At 52.3% G+C, this 18627-nt stretch overlaps 6 protein-coding genes across 6 annotated transcripts; 2 read left to right on the top strand and 4 right to left on the bottom strand.

Annotated features, from left to right (window-relative positions):
* Positions 1-943: 943 nt before the first annotated feature.
* A1O1_03722 (uncharacterized protein) lies at positions 944-2310 on the bottom strand (the record flags this gene model as incomplete). The annotated part of the gene is made up of 2 exons (XM_007724623.1): positions 944-2048; positions 2249-2310. The coding sequence occupies 2 exons, from the start codon at positions 2308-2310 to the stop codon at positions 944-946; spliced, it is 1167 nt and encodes a 388-aa protein (XP_007722813.1).
* A 1906-nt stretch (positions 2311-4216) lies between these two features.
* A1O1_03723 (uncharacterized protein) lies at positions 4217-8088 on the bottom strand (the record flags this gene model as incomplete). Its single annotated transcript, XM_007724624.1, has 2 exons — positions 4217-7979; positions 8039-8088. 2 exons carry the CDS (start codon positions 8086-8088, stop codon positions 4217-4219), a joined length of 3813 nt encoding a protein of 1270 aa, XP_007722814.1.
* Positions 8089-8797: 709 nt separating this feature from the next.
* Positions 8798-10174, bottom strand: A1O1_03724 (uncharacterized protein; the record flags this gene model as incomplete). Its single annotated transcript, XM_007724625.1, has 2 exons — positions 8798-9231; positions 9358-10174. 2 exons carry the CDS (start codon positions 10172-10174, stop codon positions 8798-8800), a joined length of 1251 nt encoding a protein of 416 aa, XP_007722815.1.
* Positions 10175-10541: 367 nt separating this feature from the next.
* Positions 10542-12119, bottom strand: A1O1_03725 (L-lactate dehydrogenase (cytochrome); the record flags this gene model as incomplete). Its single annotated transcript, XM_007724626.1, has 2 exons — positions 10542-11932; positions 11987-12119. 2 exons carry the CDS (start codon positions 12117-12119, stop codon positions 10542-10544), a joined length of 1524 nt encoding a protein of 507 aa, XP_007722816.1.
* A 1535-nt stretch (positions 12120-13654) lies between these two features.
* A1O1_03726 (uncharacterized protein) lies at positions 13655-14617 on the top strand (the record flags this gene model as incomplete). The annotated part of the gene is made up of 1 exon (XM_007724627.1): positions 13655-14617. One exon carries the CDS (start codon positions 13655-13657, stop codon positions 14615-14617), a length of 963 nt encoding a protein of 320 aa, XP_007722817.1.
* A 1636-nt stretch (positions 14618-16253) lies between these two features.
* On the top strand, positions 16254-18195 carry A1O1_03727 (uncharacterized protein; the record flags this gene model as incomplete). Its single annotated transcript, XM_007724628.1, has 4 exons — positions 16254-16467; positions 16544-17090; positions 17152-17712; positions 17847-18195. The coding sequence occupies 4 exons, from the start codon at positions 16254-16256 to the stop codon at positions 18193-18195; spliced, it is 1671 nt and encodes a 556-aa protein (XP_007722818.1).
* Between the last annotated feature and the right edge of the window lie 432 nt (positions 18196-18627).

The following is an 18627-nucleotide window of genomic DNA, read 5'->3' on the forward strand; positions in this document are numbered from 1 at the left end:
GCTCAACTCCCTCCCGTGCGATTGACGCCTGATAATAAGGCTGAGATGATGCCTCTGCCTGCGAAATACCTGCAGACTGGTGTGTTCTCCACCAGAAGCCGAACTTCTCAGGTGTCGTATCATACAAAACAAGACAAACACCTTCCACCCATTTGGCTGAGTAAGGAAACTATATGACGTCCTGGTAGGCGTTGAACAAGAGTGAAACATGTTCGGGAGATACTACATAGTAGTATAGGTCGGTCAGCACACGGCTAGTGGTCGTAGACACCGACAAAGGGACTCGGGAGCAATGCAGGTAGGGATTGGGTCAAGACTACAGAGCAGTTTCAGATTCCTATCTCTCAAGAGGGGATCAGGAAGTCAGCTAGAATGCTTGCCTGGGGTTCCCAGTTTGGTCGCTTCAAGCAATAAGCCCATCATCCATCAGTAGTCAAGGACTCAAGGCTGTGTCAAGCAAGGCGGGCAAGTCATACATTTCTCCAGAGTCCATACAATTCTCCCTCTGCCCAGGTAATGTGTCCACACGCATGACATTGAGAGTGCCAGTTGCTGGTCACCGATTCTGTCTCTGGCTTTGCTAACGCGCAAGGATGCAACTTCCAGTGTGGTCACTAGTGAGAAAAACAAGACAAAACCAGTACTTCTTCATATCAATCAAGACTCCATCAGCCAGCTCAAAACTCCATCAACGAAAAATTTCAGTTCGCCATGCCACCGGTTGCAGTATTCGGTGGTCGGTGTCCGGTGTTCACTGCTCCAGCGCATGCACGTATCCCCTATCAGCACTGACCATGCTTGAAAGCCCTGTCTCGAATCCCACATCTGAAAATGAGCATCTTCTCGAACATCGAACCGCCGCACCCAAGCTTCGTGTCTGTTCATCTTGAAGTCCTGGTTGTGGTGCGGTGCAATTCAATTACTGGTCGGACCCTTCGTTTCATCAAAATCTCGAACGGAATGAGTCGATGCACTCGCACTTCGCGGCTTCCTTGGCTTGCTTTGTCACAGCAGCTGCGTAGGCCTTATCATCCTCCAGAAGCTTTTGATAAGTCTTCTTCAGATTCTGAGGACCCTGGGTTTCCAAGTCGTCTTCGACGGGTACGGGGGCCCAGTAATCAACCCATGAGTTTAAATTGGCGCGTTCGTTCTTGACTCGACCTATACGATAACCTGATATAGTCGCGCCGGGATGAGCATTGACATGAGCATTGGCATGGGCAGTGGCATTGGCAGTGTTGGTCGCAAGGTTCGTCTTGTTGTCCGTGTCGCTCTCGATCTTGTGTTGTCCGTGTCCCTGGCCCCAGGCCCGTACATGGTCGTTTCCAGCACTACCAGTAGTATCGTCTGCCGTAGCTTTGAAGCGCTTGCTCAGTCTCTCGACAACCTCAACCTGCTCGCAGAAGGCATGACTAGCCAGACGTTTTCGCGTCAATACAGCATCAGCATATCCGAGTCCGCCGGCAGGTCCTCCAGCCATGACATCAGCATCGGTATCGATATAGACACCATGATTATGATGGGGAAGATGAAAAGATCGTTCAGGGTCGAAGTCATGATCGTTGCCTAAGACCTCCGCTTCCTCGGCGTCTTCTGCTTCCTTGAGCACGTCTTCTGCCTCTTCAACTGCTTCGAGATTGACCAACGCTTTGGTGATCGCCCGCTTCATCTCCTCGAGCTGTAGCTTGCGCTCTCGTTGGCGGTGTAACCGAGTCATCTTTGCTTCATGTTCTTCACGGGCAGTGACGAGGCTGGGGTGGCCAATAACAATGTGGACTGCTACAGCGTTGGAGCGAATTAATCTCTCTACATCAGGAGCTGTGACGGTAGCTTTGAGAATCTCGGAGATGTCGCTGAGCAAGGTGTTGACTGTGTCACGGGTTTCCGGGTCGTTCCATGGGTGAGTTTCGGACAGTAGAGCTCCAAAGAGGTTCTCGACCAGCTCATTGGGGGTATCTTGAAGAATTCGTTCGTTGTTGGTGAAATTCGTGGTTGGGTTTGCGTTGGGGCTTGCGTTGGACACTGTGAGGCTGCGTGAGTCGCGGGATCTGTTGCTCGACACGGGTTAGCTGTAAGCCAGGCAAGGATGTAGAGTAGAATGACGAAGTAAGCAGGGTGATGTAGAAAGGGTGGAGGCATTCAGTAGGCGAGGTGGGTGTGTCGACAAATAAATGGAAGTGGTAGAGGTTGACGACAATAGGTAAGCCACCAACTGCGGTGAGCAAAACAATCAAACGGAAAGACTGACCTCTTGACCTCGTTCGCCTTGTTATCCTTGCGTATGAACATGTTGTTATTCGCGCTCGCCATCTTGACACTTGGTAATGTCGGAATTGTCTTTTGTTTGGTTCAGTGTCGATCCTGATGTCACTTTTGCGCGACGTCCAAACTTGAATTGTCTCTGCGTTCGATGTCGCAGGCCTTGTCTTCGTGGACGGTCAGAATAGAAAGAATGAGGGTGCTAGACAAGGCAAGCCAAGGGAAGATTCGATGACGAGTGGAGTCTGGAGAACTGAACCTGAAAATTCGAGGATCAAGCAGCTATGAGAGCCTGTTCTGGTGCAGACTTGTTGAATTCTGGATGAGAAGACAAGTCAGCAATATCCAAGTCAATAAAAACTAGTCGCGTCGCACCCTGCTATTCTTTGTATGAGTCTGGCTCCTAGTTTGCAGACAATCAGATCACCTCAGTCTTTGCGAATGTAGGTCAAGACAACGTAGTCGTAGTCGTCAAGAAGAAGAGCAGAAGATGATATGGCGGGATCAGATGAGGATGAAGCCGTCGAAAAAGAAACAGTCGTATGTTTTTTTTTCTGTTTGGCGAAGGGAAAGGATGACGATGAAGGAAGAGAGAGACGCGCGCGCAGTACAGTCTAGGTAGGTAAGGAAGTGAAGTAGTATTGACTTGGATGAGGTAATGTAACTTTGCGAGTGCTGTGTTAAGGCTTTGACTGTGATTGTGACCATGGAAGAGAGGAGGCTGCAGGCTGTGCTCGGTGGGCAGTAGGCAGTAGGCAGTGGTTACAGTCTTGTGCGATTGTGCGTGAAGTAAAAGTGCGGCAGAACTCTCGTTGCCATAGCGTTAATGTGCAGAGCGCAGTATCGCAGTTGGCAGTTTGCAGTTCACAGTTGGCGGAAGGCAGAAGACTCATACTCCAGGCTTTCCCTCACCTCAGGTATCGACCTACCTATTAGCACCGTAGTGATTGTGTCCGTGCTATCTTGCTGTCCTTGCTGTCTTGCTAGTCTTGCTAGTCTTGCTGTCTTGCTGTCTGTTCACCCATTATCCTGTTGGCTTTGTTGTCCGGTTTTTTTTTCGTTTGAGGAAGTGCCCAAGCCAATGCAGTTCTCTTGGTGAATCATGTATAATGCGGTGTCATCCGTGACGGATGTTCACCGGTCTCGAAACACGATATCGGCGACGCTGACGCTGGTGCTAGTGCCACTGTCACTTGTCGTTTCAAGATGGCACCAGGTCAAGGTAGGATTCGGGAAGGCTTCACAGTTGATATAGAGGGCCATGAATCTGACAGCGATGCCCTCCAGCGTATCATCGGGCTGTAAGTATTCGTCAGAGACTGTGTCCTTTTATCAACAATTTGAATAAATATAATGAGGGAAACACTTCAGATGTTGTTGTTCGATTAAGAAATCGAGTCGTGTACGGCCAAGCAAAACAATGCCAAGTGCCTTATTATAAGGTAAGGTACGTCTTGGGAAAAGGGGATTCAGCCTTGCCATCTACAGATATAGCATACCTTAGTATCTGTTGTACTCTATTAGTGTATAACTATCACGGAGCAAACGACGTGAGCTGTACAAACGTAGCGTGCAAATATGATATGAATTCTAAGACATAGGATTTATCAACAAGAGAGAGGAGGCGCGCGCGCAGGATATTCCATATCAGCACGTTACGTCTATACAGAGTTTCTCGTCGCTTGCTCCGTGATAATAACAAAACAGCCAGCACAATAGAACTAGAAGAGTAGGCCTGACAAGCTTTGGTATTTGCACTTTACAACCATGCGAAGCAACATTATCTCTATTACCTTAGTCCACCCTGGCATCTAGATATGCATTCCAAGGTTGTATATCACATATCACAATGTCCAATTGAAGCCAAGGGCTCAGAGTTCCAAACTCCCTCCATACTGTACTGAAAGGCGATAGTATGTAATGTTCACCTCGGTGGCATCGACCTCGTGTCTCTATCCTATCCAGACCCTTCCTGCTGATCATCCCTTTGGTGGTCCTTGCTTTGCGCCAACGCAACTTGTTCAACGATGCCTACACTGCCACGTCCTTCACTCCCAACACTTCCATGATTCGTACTGCCTCCAGCCGTCTCACGGTGCATCCTGTCTTCCACCTTGTCGGCCAATGCCAAGCCAATTCCCTTCCCTGGCGTACTGCTTGACGCGGCCGATCCCGGCTGCAAGTCTTCCTCGGATCGCTGTACCTGGTGTGGCGTACTGCTCTCCGACGAATGCGACAGAGCCTCCAGTTCAGCCGGCTCATCTGTCAGCGGCGCGTCCGGCTCCACAACCAGGTTTCCTTCTTGATCATTGTGCTGCGGGTTTTCGGCTGCCTCCTTGGCCGGGACGAGCCCCGTACTCTGAGGGCTGGAGGTCAAGGCGGACGCCACTTTCGGCTCCAACTCTTCGCCCGCGTCATAGTCATCGTTCAATTTGTCCCGCTCGGCCCGGCCTCGAGCTTTCCTTATCTCATTGACAAGAACGGAATCGTCGTCTCCATCATCTTCACCATCATCACTACCCTCGAAAAAGCGATCGCTCCATCTGGCGCTGTCCTGCCTAGCCAGCCGCGATAGAGCAGCTTTGCCCGAGTTCATGCCGTCGTAGCTGCTCTCGCCGCCAACACTGATTTTGGACACAAGCTCGGATATGTCATCACGAGATTCGCGTGTCTCAGACTCAGTGCGAACCAAGCGCTGGCGCACCTCCCATTTGGTGTGTAGCCTTTGCAAATCTTGAGCACCATGCTCATGTTCCCTTGGGCTGGCAGCTGTCACAATGACCTCCTCGGAACCTCGCCGTCGGTTCGCATCTTGTTCTTTGCTTCCCTCCTTGCGATGGGTCCCTCCGTCTTCCTCGGCCGGCAAATCCGTTTGCCCTTCAACCTGCTCTCCATCCTCTTTCATTGCTGAGCCTGTCGACTTCGCTCGTTCCACGTTTGGCTCGTCTTCATCGCGGGTCTTCGCCGCCGCAGTATACGCAAAGTGGGTATCACACACATGCTTGACAACGGGCCATCCGTAGGCATTGGCAAACATACGGCGCACGATGATGTTGTTGTGAGCATCCGGCTCCAGTCGCACAAGGACTTTGCGCCATGAGAGATCCTTGTGGTATGCCCGTGCTATCTTCTCTTCGATTTTCATTGCTCCAACCGCCTGGTTCGACCCGGTTGACTGATTTGAATCTGGTATAACAGAGTCGCTAGAAGACTCGGAGGATTTGTTCGTGTCATCCCGCGAACCCGTTCGTATCATCATAAATGTTCGCTGACGTTTGGCTGGTGGAGGTGGAATGTCGTCAGGATGGTAGACACGGTCATGCCAGATCGTCCTAGGCCGGGCGCCCGGATCAAGGATGAACTCTCGCGTCGGCAATGGCGGGTTGAGAAGATCCCCGGCGGATTCAAAGAAAGATGTTCTTGGGGGAGCTTCGACTTCGCCATTCTCCGAATTGTCGGTGTACACAGACGATCCTCGGACCAAGCCTTTCCTGTCGCCATTCCCTTCATTGCCCGAGCCCTCCTCCTGAGTTTCTTGAGAAGGGTCACCCGAGCTTTGCTCGTAGGCGTCATCATCGTGATGCGTTGTCTGGCCGCGTCGATAGATCTTTTGCACCTTTCGAGGACCTTTTGGCTCAGGCTTCTGATGACCGGCTTGAGGCTTGAACAAATTCAACAAACCAGTCCACAAGTTCGGCCCTGAGGTCGCCGTAGCACTCCCATTTCCTTCCTGAGCGGTATCCTGCCCAGACTGCTTTCCCAGAAATTGGCTCGGTTTCGGTTCAGCTCTCTGATCGTCGTCAAGCCCTTGACTTGCCTCTGCTTGGGGAACACTTGACTCCGGATCTGATGGGGATTTGTCATGATTGCTCTCGTCGCCACTGTCACTGTACAAATCATTCCAAGTTGATGCCTTCCGAGGAGATGCGGCATTTTGGCCGGTCATTTCTGCCCAACCCCAGCTGACCATCGTGCCCACCAAGCCATTCTCTCGTCTGGCTTTCTCGACTCGTCCTAGCCCTCTCCAGTCGAGGAAAAGAAGGCAAGACGTCCTTAGGGGCACTATCCCATCATTGACGACATTCGAATAGACTGTTCGATTTCGGAATTTCTTGAGAGCCACGTGTGCCGGACCCGTCGGAAGCACGCGCAGCAAAGGCTTCGCTCCAGGGTCGGGCTCTTTATGCGCCTTTTGTGCTTCACTGGTCAAGCCACTTATCACGGCGCCCCAACCACTTTTCGCCAGGGTGGGTGCGCGCCATGTCAGACCCAGATCTTGCCCAGTCCTCCCGACAAGTCCAAAATCGAGTGCAAACTTGACATAGACCGGATTCTCGTTGCTCAACCCCAGGAAAGGAGTGGCCAGTGCAATGAAGCTGATGGGTTTGATCAGGTCAAAGAAATCCGGCGAATGCTTTTGAATGTACGCAACGGCATATGTCTGTACAAGTCCGCCCAGTGAGTGAGCAACGAAGCTGATGCTGGTGATTCGGTACGGTAGATGGTGGTCACGGTGGTTCTCGTCCTTGATGATACTGCTGTGCTTGTGTGCTGGTTCTGTTCCACTCTGTGGTGTCAGCTTCGATCCTGTCCAAGACTTTGTCAGATCCTTCCCCTTCGCGCTCTTAGCTGGTAGGTAAGGTTGATCTGGATACGTGACTGAAAGCACGTATTTTGCAAGGCGTTTGCCGAGATATTGGATTCCACGTTCCGTCCTGACTGTATTGCCGTTGAAGCCACGGACGAGCACTTGTTCCTCATCCTCCTCGTCATCTGTGGTCACTTCCGCATCATCGTCAGCCGATGTCTCCGCATTTTGTGGTGGTGATCTTGCACTTTCATCGCGTTGGTGTTGTTTGAGTTGACTTGAATCAGTCGCTCGCATCCTCCTCCTTTCCGCCCGTCGATGCTTGCTATCCTCTCTAGCCTGCTTGGCTGCTGTATCGATGCTTTCTTTCAAGTAGAGCATATCCGCGCCCAGGTTGCTGTGAAGGCCGTGCGTGAGCAGAACGAGATGGATCTTCTTCTGTTTCCGCTGCTTGTTCCCGCTCTTGGCCGCCGCGTCCCGCTTATCTCCATGCTGAGGGCCTTCCTCTACTCTGACATCGCCATTGTCTTCCCACTCCGGGAACGGCGGGGTATTCCAAAGACTCTCGGTGTCGTCAACCGCCAACCTAACTGCTTTGGAGAACACGCCCTTAGGTTGCGCAGCATGCGTGGGTTTGCCTTGTCGGTGATCTTTTAGTATTCCTGGTGACCCCTGACCCGATGCGATGACTCCCTGGAAGCCGAGTTCGATCGACTTCTCGTCACGCCCGACCAGGACTTCAAACGGCACTGAGGCTGTTCGGGAGAAGATGATTTGCGAAGTCACTTCGATAATCCATGTGAAGCTCTTTCGCTCTGACCTGCTTGCCTCGCTCCGGCCGGCGCCAGGAGGATGGACGTCATTCCGTACTTCCTCCGGGACGGTTAATCTTGCATACCAATGCCCCCCGGCTTTCAACTGTGGTTCGAAGTCCGGAGCCCCCTCTTCCTTGACTCTGTCATGCTTTTTGTAAGGATTGAACGTCGAAGGATAGCAGGCAACGTAGAGAGTATAAGGGCCATGGAGGTATGCGGCGCGCAGGGGGATCGCAGCCGTGTTCTTGATCTTGACATACAGATGTGCCGGAGGGGGAAGGATGCGGTCATGGCTAGGAGTGTAGGTCAATGTATATCTAGCGCAAGTCTCATCAGCAAGAAAGTCCAGGTTATAAGCGCGTCTATCGCTTCCTACCTGACGACTTCGCCGACCTTGACAGATCCTGTTTGGTGCAGGAGGAGCATTGTGTTGATCTTCGCGCGTGAACAGGCTAACAGCCCACTGACATGCTCCTCGCACCGGTAGCGACCGCAATTCTAGAGAAGGGCAGAGAAGTGGTGACAAAACAGCCCATTGTGTCCAGCAGACCTCTATGCAAACAGTAAATGGCCGTCGAGGGCTTCTCACATGGAAGACAGACAAGAACGAGCGAGGAGTAGGGCGATCACCATTGATTGATATTGTGGAGAGGCCGAGTTCATGAGTCGTGAGAGTATGACATACTACCAGCAGTAACTTCCGGTGCATGTCACAACTCACTCACTTACTCACTCACTCAGCCTCGTCAGACCAACCGTCGGATGTTGGGCACCCGGAAATATGGCCCACGCACCCTTTATGCTAGCCAGCCATTTCTCTTTCGAATTATGGGTTTCCTTGGTTGTGTCTCTACAAGTTGACTCAAACTGAGTACTAGAGACTTAGAGAGAGGTTAATGACGACTCAGCGGCCACGCTCAATTCCTCAATTCACACAAGATTATGCCTGGCACAAAGGCTTGAGACTTGTAGTCTACCGAGGGCTCTAGATCGCAAGCTAATCTCGTTCTTGGTCGTTGTAGTGACGTGAAAACCCAAGTATACATTAGTCCATCCAGCACATATCCTCCAGGAATTGCTATCCAGTCCTCAAGAAGCCCGCCACTAAAACAACCCGCGGGAGGTGCAGAGACAATCAGACGACTTTCCCACATATGCAGTGCCTTTGCTTTTCCCGAGGGCTGTGCACAAGCGCTGCCAACTTCAACCCAACCCACACCCCCACCGAGGATTCAAGAACGGCCAGGACTGTCGCCAGGTCAATCAAGAGACCTTTGCCGACCGACAGATGCACCCCACCGCTCTCCCTGGCCAACAGGCCCCCCGGAATGGAGAAGAACAGTGTGGGCGTCAGCACGATGATGACCCGGTTATTCGTCCAAGACCCGTAATTCTGTGCGAGGAGGCCTGCAAAGAAAGAGGCGACCATCAACAGTGCCGGGCTGCTCAGCCCAACCTTGAGATTGAGCCAGAACGAAATCAGGACGAAAGCGACAGCCACCAGCACCATGCCGGGAATCTGCTTCCAACGAGCTTGGAGGACGATTGCGTTGCTGAGAGTGAAGATGGCTATGGCCAGAGCATTCAGGAGCCCAGTGCGTGTTTCGGTGAGCTGGAACAACGGGCTCTATCCATCGGAGCAGCTCAGGGGCGGAGGTGGAGGATACGAGGCGAGGATGTCGTATATCAATCTACCACAACCCATCCCCAAGCTCAACATCATGGTATAGAAGATTGTCTTAGCAAGCCGAGCGGTTCCGCAAACGGATCGGTTGGACAGAACCTCTGAGGTTGCGACAAGCATGGTGTACGCCGGCAAGATGATGGCGACTGTCCCTTCGGCGATAGCAGTCCAGCAAAAGAGCGGAACTCCATGATGATGAATGGAGCCCAACCCAAGAGAGACGACGGTCAGCAGAGCTGCCGCCAGGAAAGGGAACAGGTCGGAGAAACCCCTCGACCTGGGAGTGAGGAACAGCTGCATCCATGCCAGGAGGCAGCCGAGGACAAAGATAGGGAAGAGGTCTTTGGGTTGAGCGTCGAAGGCGTATAAGCCGATCGCAACGCAGGCGATCCCGTATGCTATGATTCGAGTCGGCGTCGAGTAGAGCTCCTTCCTCGCCTCCACGGCCCTCAAACGATGGAGGCCAAGGTCGTGTCCCATTCGCCCTTCCGTCACATCGCGGTGGATGTCGTCTATGTCCTGCATCTTGTCGAACTCGATTCCTTCTTGCGCAGCCTCGCACTGGTGAATTGTGAAATCATCTCCACAGCACTCGACCAGCGGAGCACCGAGCTTCAAAGCCAGTGTCAGGTGCTTCAGGTGATACTCTTCTTCGCCCTGGACGACGGACTGGTATTTTTTCGTCAATGTAGTGGTGTTGAGGCTGAAGGAGGACAGACTGAACGTGGTCAGGGTCGCAGTGCTGCTGGTGGTCGCGGTGGGAGTGCTTCGGTCAATGTCTGGAGATCTACGTGGGGTGTTTGGGTTGGTATTCAGGATAGCCGACATCTTCATGAGGCACCGGCATCGTTGAAGGCCTAGAATGTTGGCTTGAACATCTGCTGTGTGAGCGGGTAGGTCTCGAGGACTTGGTATACGGACAAAGGCTGAGGGTTGAGTAGAGTTCGGTGGTTACCTCAGCGACGCAGGACGCAGGAAGACTCCTTCCATGAGTCCTCAGAGTGTCCTCCCAAAGGTACAACATCAGTCTTTGTATAACCGTTTCGCCTAACGAGCCTGCAGAGAACACGACCTTCACATTTATACATGTATCGGTAGTAATCCTGTATGTATCTAGGTACATAGTCTGCAGTCTGAGCCAGTGAACTCCAAGTCCAACGCCACATTGTGGGAAACCCTCCTCCTCATTCTTCAATCATAAACGCGATTTCAACATGTCGTGTGGCGTAATCAGCGGGTCGTATGCTCGAATCCCGAGCGTGTCTTGAGGCACGGTTGCAGTGTGGGCTTTCAGTCCCGCGGTGTCGACCATATCGGGTGTCAAATCCTCCACTTTGGAAGCTCCAATGAGTCGCATATTCATGACCATTTCGTCCTTCAGAAGCTGCATTGCCCTATCCACCCCAGGAAGGCCGTACGCAGACATAGCGAACAAGAAAGGCCGCCCGATGCCCACGCCCTTGGCCCCCAAACATAGAGCTTTGATGATATCTGTCGCCCGTCGCACGCCGCCATCGATGAATACCTCAATCTTGTCTTGAAGGCCGCGTTCGCGGAGGATAGGCATCACCTCGGCCAGAACCTCAATACCGGATCGAGCAAAATCCAACTGGCGGCCTCCGTGATTGGAGAGCACGACACCGTGAGCTCCTACTTCGATGGCCTTCAGGACATCCTCAACTCGTTGCACGCCCTTGAGGATGATGGGCATTTTTGTAATACTCAAGAACCATGGGATATCCTTCCAGCTGAGGCTGGGGTCGATGAAGCTGGAGATGGCTCTTGCGGCGCCCTGTGACCGGTCGACGTTCGACCCGCTGGTGTTTTGTACGTTGGAACCGACATCTTCGAATTTACTCCGCATATCCTTCTCTCGTCGGCCTAGCTGAGGAGCATCCACCGTGATGAAGAGACCCTTGCAGCCTCGGGCTTCGGCGTGCTGAACAATTTTCTTGGTAATCGCCCGGTCTTTGTTGACGTAGAGCTGCAACCACTGGCATTGATCGCCTTCTTTCGCATCACAGATTTCGTCGAAGCTGCATGAGGCCAATGTCGGAATCATCTGGATGACATTGTGCTTCTTTGCACCTCTTGTTAATACCACTTCTCCCTCCGGATGGCCTAACTTGCCCAGCGCGGTGGCGGTAACGTAGAAAGGAATATCGCACTTCGTCCCCAGCATGGTGGTACTGATGTCGACATGTTCCACATCGACGAGTATTCTCGGTCGGAACCATATCTTGTGAAAGGCAGAATGGTTTTCTCTCATGGTAATCTCATCGTCGGCTCCGGAGCTGTAGTACGCCCAGGCGGGTTTCTTCATGACCTCCCTGGCCACGGATTCAAAATCCATCAGATTATAGCAAGCCTCCAGTGGCGGCATGTTCTTGATACGCTCTTGTCTGGCCTTTTCTTCCGGAGACTCTTCTTTCACTTCCGTCGCGACCGTTTCCATGTTCACCGGTCCGAGATGTTTTTCCTTGGGCAGGAATTTGTCCAAAGTGTCAGGCGGATGGATCGGGTCGAACTCTTCAGTCGCATCTTTGCCGGCATACTTGAGGATAATCTTGGGTCCTCCTGGGTGCTCTGTCCATGCTGGTCAACGAAGATACAGATAGCTGGTTCGCACACGATACGCACCTGGCAAGAATTCCGTCACATCATATGCTTTGCCGTGTACAATCACCCAGCAAGACTCTCGGGAGTTGTGTTTCGCGACATCGTCGCCCGTAAGAGTGCCAACGTCTGGTCGTTCACCTTCATCTCTATTCATCTTGACGATAGTAGTTGACCTCACTCAATTGTGGGGCAGAAGGGCTTGTCTCTCGGGATCTGGCTCTGGCTCTGGCTCTGCGGTCCTCGTTCGGGGCAAAGGAGAGGCGAAGAATGCGAGGTAAAAGGCGAGGACTATGAGGACACAGAAGAGAATGAGCAGGGCAAGGCCGACTCTATTAAACAGAGCATCCCCAGGGACGGCAACTATATGGGGTGTGTAGTAATGTAGATCCATAGGCTGCCGATTGGATTCGCCGAGAACCCGATGTTCAAGTTGGAGGCGGTCGATTTGGACTCTGGAGGCGCGGGGACAAGATCGATGGAGTTCGCACCGGCACCCACTGCTGGTGCTTTGCCGTCCCTCGGCACGATGAAACTACTACCAGAGTCTTATATGGTTGGACTTCAAGGAATGAGATCCCCAAGACTCCAAACACCATCTCCGCTTGTACGGGGGTATCGTAGACTGGGGTGCCACCAATCGGTCTTTCAGGCCGACGGCGGCGTTGAATCCTAGAGTCTGAAGGAGGGTCTCTGGTCAAGGATTTGGTTCAATAGGTCAGGTAGGTAGATACTGCATTAAAGGCAGACCAGGCAGGTCTTGGACTGTCCAGTGCAGACCGCAGGATCCCACTCATGCCAGTGCCAGTGGTGCAGCTTCTGGGGCACACAGGCGGAGAGATGCCGGTGCCTAAGATACATGTACCTTAAAGGAACACAATAGCACGATCAAAAGTCCCCTATCCTTTTAGTGCATCTCATTCCGATCCCTGCTGACGGGTACGAGTCTCCAAGTCGTCGATGCATAGAATAAACAGCCTCGCTTCAGGTGATCCGCTCACAGAGAAATCATCCGTACAAAGAGAGGCAATAAAGATTAAGGTCAGCCTGCAGCCTGCAACCTGCAACTCGCTGCTCGGTGACTCTCGGGATCGCGTCCTCTCCAGGCGCGCCCCTGACAACATACACGGGGGAGTGTCCTCGTGATATGCATTTGTTGTGTATGTTTCCTTTTGTGATCAATCACTCTAGGTGTGGAAATTGCACGGACGGCGGGGTACAAGATTTCTCCTTCACGGGCGCAGGAGAAGGAAACCACTGGCACTTGACTTCGAGACCAAACCGCTGCACCTTTCCATCCAGACATTTGCAAACCTACCTAACTTTACCTTCTCGTCGAGCCCGTCGTTAATTCGGGACGCTTTCCCAGTGTCTTGTTTCGTCGTTTCTTTTTATTTTATTTTCATTTCGTTCTCGCTGTTGTCATTTTGTCCTTAAGGATTGACTCACTTTCAAGTCGTTGGCAGACAGACTCCTTCCGCGCCTGCTGATCTTTCCTACTACTACTAGTACTTGCTCGACGTGACTCAACACTACTTCTATTAGGAAGCCGCGGGCATCACAGACCAGAACCTGACTCTGCCGCTCATGCTGCGCCGCATTTCTGCCAGCATGAAGTAGTGGTTTGCATTCCGAACATATTCCAACCTTTTTGATCGCTTCTTCATTTGGTTCCCTTCGAGATTAGACACAATGAACGCCGCTCCTCCGTTGATCACAACCACTGGTCCACAGCCCGTTCCTGCAACCTCGATCGAGGCCAAACTCGTTGTGCTTGGGGCACAGGGCGTGGGCAAAACTTCGCTCGTTTCACGTTTCATAAACCCGGGTGCACAGTTGGCCAAGAATGTACAGTCGACCATTGGAGCATCCTTTGTAACCAAACGAATCACCGACCCCGATTCCTCAACCACCGTCCGATTGCAAATTTGGGACACTGCGGGACAAGAGAGGTTTCGCAGCATATCTCGGCTGTATTATCGAGGGGCAAATGCGGGCCTCCTCTGTTACGACATCACGAACGAGAGGAGCTGGGAAGAAATGAAGACATGGCTGGCCGAAATGAAAGAAAACTGTGAAGATGGCGAGGCAATGCCCATCATCCATGTGGTGGGGACTAAGAGCGACATCGTGGCGGATGATCCCTCCAGCAGAGAGGTCACCTTTGAGAGGACGATTGCCTACATGGCCGAACAACTCGGAGGCGTCACTGCTGCCCAGAGTACGGCCTCAACGCCTCCTCTGACCATGAAGCATGGCAGTCTCACCATTCAGAGCCCAGACTCAAAGCGCAGCTCGGGGTTTTGGAACCAGGATGTTGGCTGGGACAGCTGCCATGAAGTGAGTGCTAAGGACGGAGAAGGAATCGAGGAGGTGTTCCGGGTTATTGCCCGGAAATTAATCGAGCAGAAGCATCAGAGGGACGCCGCCGAGTTGTCACGGTTACAACAGACATCAGGCTATCGCAACGAGCACGGTGAGGACTATTTCGCCGCCAACCATGGCCATTCCGGAAGTTTCAGAGTTGGATACGGTGACAAACGACGAAGCTGGCTCGGGTTACCAAGTGTTGGACTTGGCGAGTCGGAAGGCGGAGGATCAGGCATTGGAACGCGAGACCCTGAAGAGGCACGACGGAAAGGAAGATGTTGCTGATTTGCAAGTGTGATGATTTGGTTTTGTTAGGCGTCTGGGTTGGAATGAGGAATGACGATTTGGCATGGCATTGATGAAAGCAGGCATTCCACACAAGAAGCATCAGGGCAGGCGTCTGGTTTCCTTGACTGCCCGAATTTGCCGGGTACATGGGAGGAAATGAGTGTCTAGCTCCTCATCAGACTTTATGATTGCTGTGATCGGTGTTCAGGTTTGCTTTTGCGACTGGGAATGGGCATGCATGCATCGATGGATTTGAAGCGGCTTGTTTGATATGATGCTCGGTATGTGACGATTGGGCGGGTGCAACTCTTAATACTGCGTGCGTTTGGTATCAATTTCAACATGACGGCGTTTAGCTGGTGGGCAATAACGTCTTTCAATCGTACGGATGTTTTCGACCTGGTGCTTAGATTTGTCGTCTTGAAGTCTGGTATCTGGTGCATATCTCTCTCCTTTCCTTTCTTCTGCTATAGCATCAAGATCATGGAAGTACACGGCATCGTCGGGGTTATTGATGCCATGGCCAGCTTCGTCTAGTATACCTATGTAGGTAGGAGACAAGGGTCTGGAGCAGGTCCACACATCTTATCGTAGCTCAGCTTGATCTTGATTGTGATCTCCGCTAGTACTATTGACTGGAGAATCTTGATAAAGCTGAAGCACGCTCCAGTCGATCCACCTCGACGTACATTCGTCTCTACCACTCATGATGTACCCTGTGTATTGAAGCCGCTGTCTCTTTCCAGTGCTGCGCAGAAGGCATGGTCTCGCTTCGAAGGCTCGGACGCAAGGGAAGTACAAGGTGGGTTCGGAGGAGTGATAAGGAGGTCGGTCGACGGCATACACCATGTCGACAGTAAGAGACGTCCCCGGGCCTCTCTGGACCGTCCGACCTGCTATCTGCCATCTCATTAGCCAGCTGGACTGAATGCCGAGAAGAAGTCTGAAATGCTTCTCTAGAGCTTACGAACGTTGACAAGTCCATTTACGTAACCTGGGGACAGCGAAGACCTGACAAGCATGTCGCCACCATCAAGCCAAGTCTTGGAGGGAGGGTGATGGCGCAATGCATTTGAAAGATCCACGCATCCACCACTGGGGGGACGATGTCTGAAATGTGTTATCCTGAGATGATGGTTGGCTTTTGAGGACGACGACCTTGGCCGCTCTCTGCCAAGTCGCCCTCGTGTTCCCTCCAAGCTCTCCTTCTTCTTCTTCTTCTTCTTCTTCTCCTCCTCCTCCCCCACAGACTGCAACCCCGGGGGAATTGGCTTGGGGTTCAAGTTCTCCAGGATCATGATAACCAAACAAGGTTCCCTCCCTCCATCTTCCAAGAACGCCTCGCTAACGATGGAGGAATCTCATGATCTGGGTTCTGTTGGCGCAGGTGCCTCTTGCATTCCCTCTGCCAGTGTGGACGAACGCTGTGTCTACAAGTATCGTCTGTCTCTCCACCCCGCTGTCCGACCCCTGTGTGCTTTCTACTTCTGTGCGACCTTTCTATTTCGAGTACAGGACAGCCTTAGGACTGGCCTCAGATAAGTAGACAGGTACTTGCCCTTGCTCGTCCCTGCCACCCTTTGGCTTCTACGCTTTCATTCCTCCATTTTCCATTCTCGTTGTCCCGCCCAACATGGCGCATCCAGACGAGGGAAAGAACATCACGCCTGACGAAGGCTCTCCGCATGGAGTCTCTCGAGATGTCGATCCTGAGAAGCTCCAAGACCCGAAGATGCAGAAGCTGGCGGGCGAGATCACGTACACAGATGAGGAAGATCCGATCAACAGGCAACATAACCCGCTGGCGCAAAAGCTGCGATCCCGTCATATGCAAATGATAGCGATCGGTAAGCATTTCTGGCTTGCGGGAGAGCTGTAAAAGATGGACCGTGTCTCTACAGCATTTGCTCACATTTCCTACAGGCGGCTCCATCGGCGCAGGTCTATTTGTCGGTTCAGGCGGTGCCTTGCGAACTGGTGGACCGGCCAGCGTTTTGCTCGGCTTCATGATCGTTGGCTTCATGTTGCTGTGCACTATGCAGGCCCTGGGTGAACTCACGGTCCTGTTTCCGGTGAACGGCGCCTTCTATACCTACATCGTCCGTTTCGTCGATCCGGCCCTCGGATTCGCCGTGGGCTGGGACTACGCAATCGGCTGGCTGACGGTCCTGCCGTTCGAACTTACAGCTGCCTCCATCACGATTGAATATTGGCGAACAGACATTCACGTCAGTGTCTGGATCACCATTTTCCTGGTCTTCCTCTGCATCGTTCAGATATTCGGTGTTCTAGGATATGGCGAGGTGGAGTTCGTGCTAGCCATGATCAAGATTGTGGCCTGCGCTGGCTTCATCATCTTCGGCATTGTCGTGGACTGTGGTGGTGTGTCATCCGACAATCGTGGTTATATCGGGGCCCGATACTGGCATGACCCGGGAGCCTTCCAGAACGGATTTCACGGCTTCTGCAGGTACGTTGAAACACCACATGTCTCCCGTTCAAGCATGCTAATGAACACCTGTTTTCTAAAGTGTCTTCGTCACAGCTGCATTCGCTTTTGGCGGGACTGAGCTTGTCGGGCTCGCAGCCGCAGAGGCAGAAGACCCGCACCGTTCGCTGCCCAAAGCTACTCGCCAAGTGTTCTGGCGGATTGCCACCTTCTACGTGCTGTCGCTGTTCATTGTCGGTCTGATCGTTCCATCAGATAGCCCAGACCTGCTCGGTGCGAGCGGCGCCAACACCAAAGCCTCGCCTTTCGTCCTGGCCATCCGGTATGCCGGAGTCAAGGGTCTGCCATCTGTCTTCAACGCAGTCATCACCATTTCGGTCATCTCTGTCGCCAACAGCTGCACGTATGGTTCGTCTCGAACGATGCAAGCTCTCGCGGCGCGCGGCATGGGCCCCAAGTTCTTGATGTATGTCGACAAGAAAGGACGCCCGCTATGGTGTATCCTGGTGCAACTTCTGTTTGGCTGCCTCGCGTACATCGGCGAAGCTCACGCTTCCGGCACCATTTTCACCTGGTTGTTGGCCTTGTCAGGTCTGAGCTTCTTCTTCTTATGGCTCAGCATCAACCTCTCACATATCCGTAAGTCTTAGGGTTAGCTCTTCCATCTGATACTGAACCAGATTGACTGACTGTACTCCCAAGGATTTCGTCATGGCTGGTACAATCCCGATTTCCCTGGCTCTGGCCCGTCAGATTCCATCGCTAATTTTGTTTCAGGTACGCCCATGGATTCACGAAGCAGCAGCTCCCTTACCGAGCGGCCTTCGGCATCTGGGGTTCCTACATAGGAGTCACGCTGAATGCTCTCGCGATCATCGCCACGTTTTATACTTCATTGTACCCCGTCGGTTCGGATCCAGATGCAGAAGTCTTCTTCGAGAACTTTCTGGCCGCTCCTATCGTCATAGCCCTGTATATCTTCTGGAAACTCTACTCTCGGGATTGGAAGCTGTTCGTCCGCGCCAGTGAGATGGACGTGACTACTGGTGTCAGGAGGGGAAGTCTGGAGATTGCCGCGGAGAGAGGTCGTGACGGATGGAAGAAGGCACTCCGAGTGTTCTTCTAAGAACATTTCGTTCCGGATGGGGCAGTGTACCTGATATAGGCCAAGGTCCGACTGCTGGGGTTTCTGGCTTCCTGGTCGACCGAGTCAGGCAATACAGCTGATATCAGGCATCTAGGTACTTCGACAAGGATCCAGGGGGTCAGCCCTCCTTGCTATGAAGTGATGGGAGCTGGTACATGTAAGCCTTAAGAAGTATAGGTGAAGAGGCTGAGAACGCATAAATACCTTACAGTCACAGATCATTAGTTACCTGTATTTACTCTCCCTTGCCTTTTTGTCAAGATACTAGTGACCAAATAGCAAATGCCCGTCAAGCTTCCATTATCTGTTAATCAAACCTCAAGTGGCTATTGACTCCAAGCAATTGTGGTTGATGATCAATGAGTTCCTAATACATAAATATATATATATATATATACCCTGACCAGAAGA

The sequence above is a fragment of the Capronia coronata genome (assembly GCF_000585585.1).
Source record: "Capronia coronata CBS 617.96 chromosome Unknown acBCG-supercont1.3, whole genome shotgun sequence".
Classification (NCBI taxonomy): Eukaryota; Fungi; Ascomycota; class Eurotiomycetes; order Chaetothyriales; family Herpotrichiellaceae; genus Capronia; species Capronia coronata.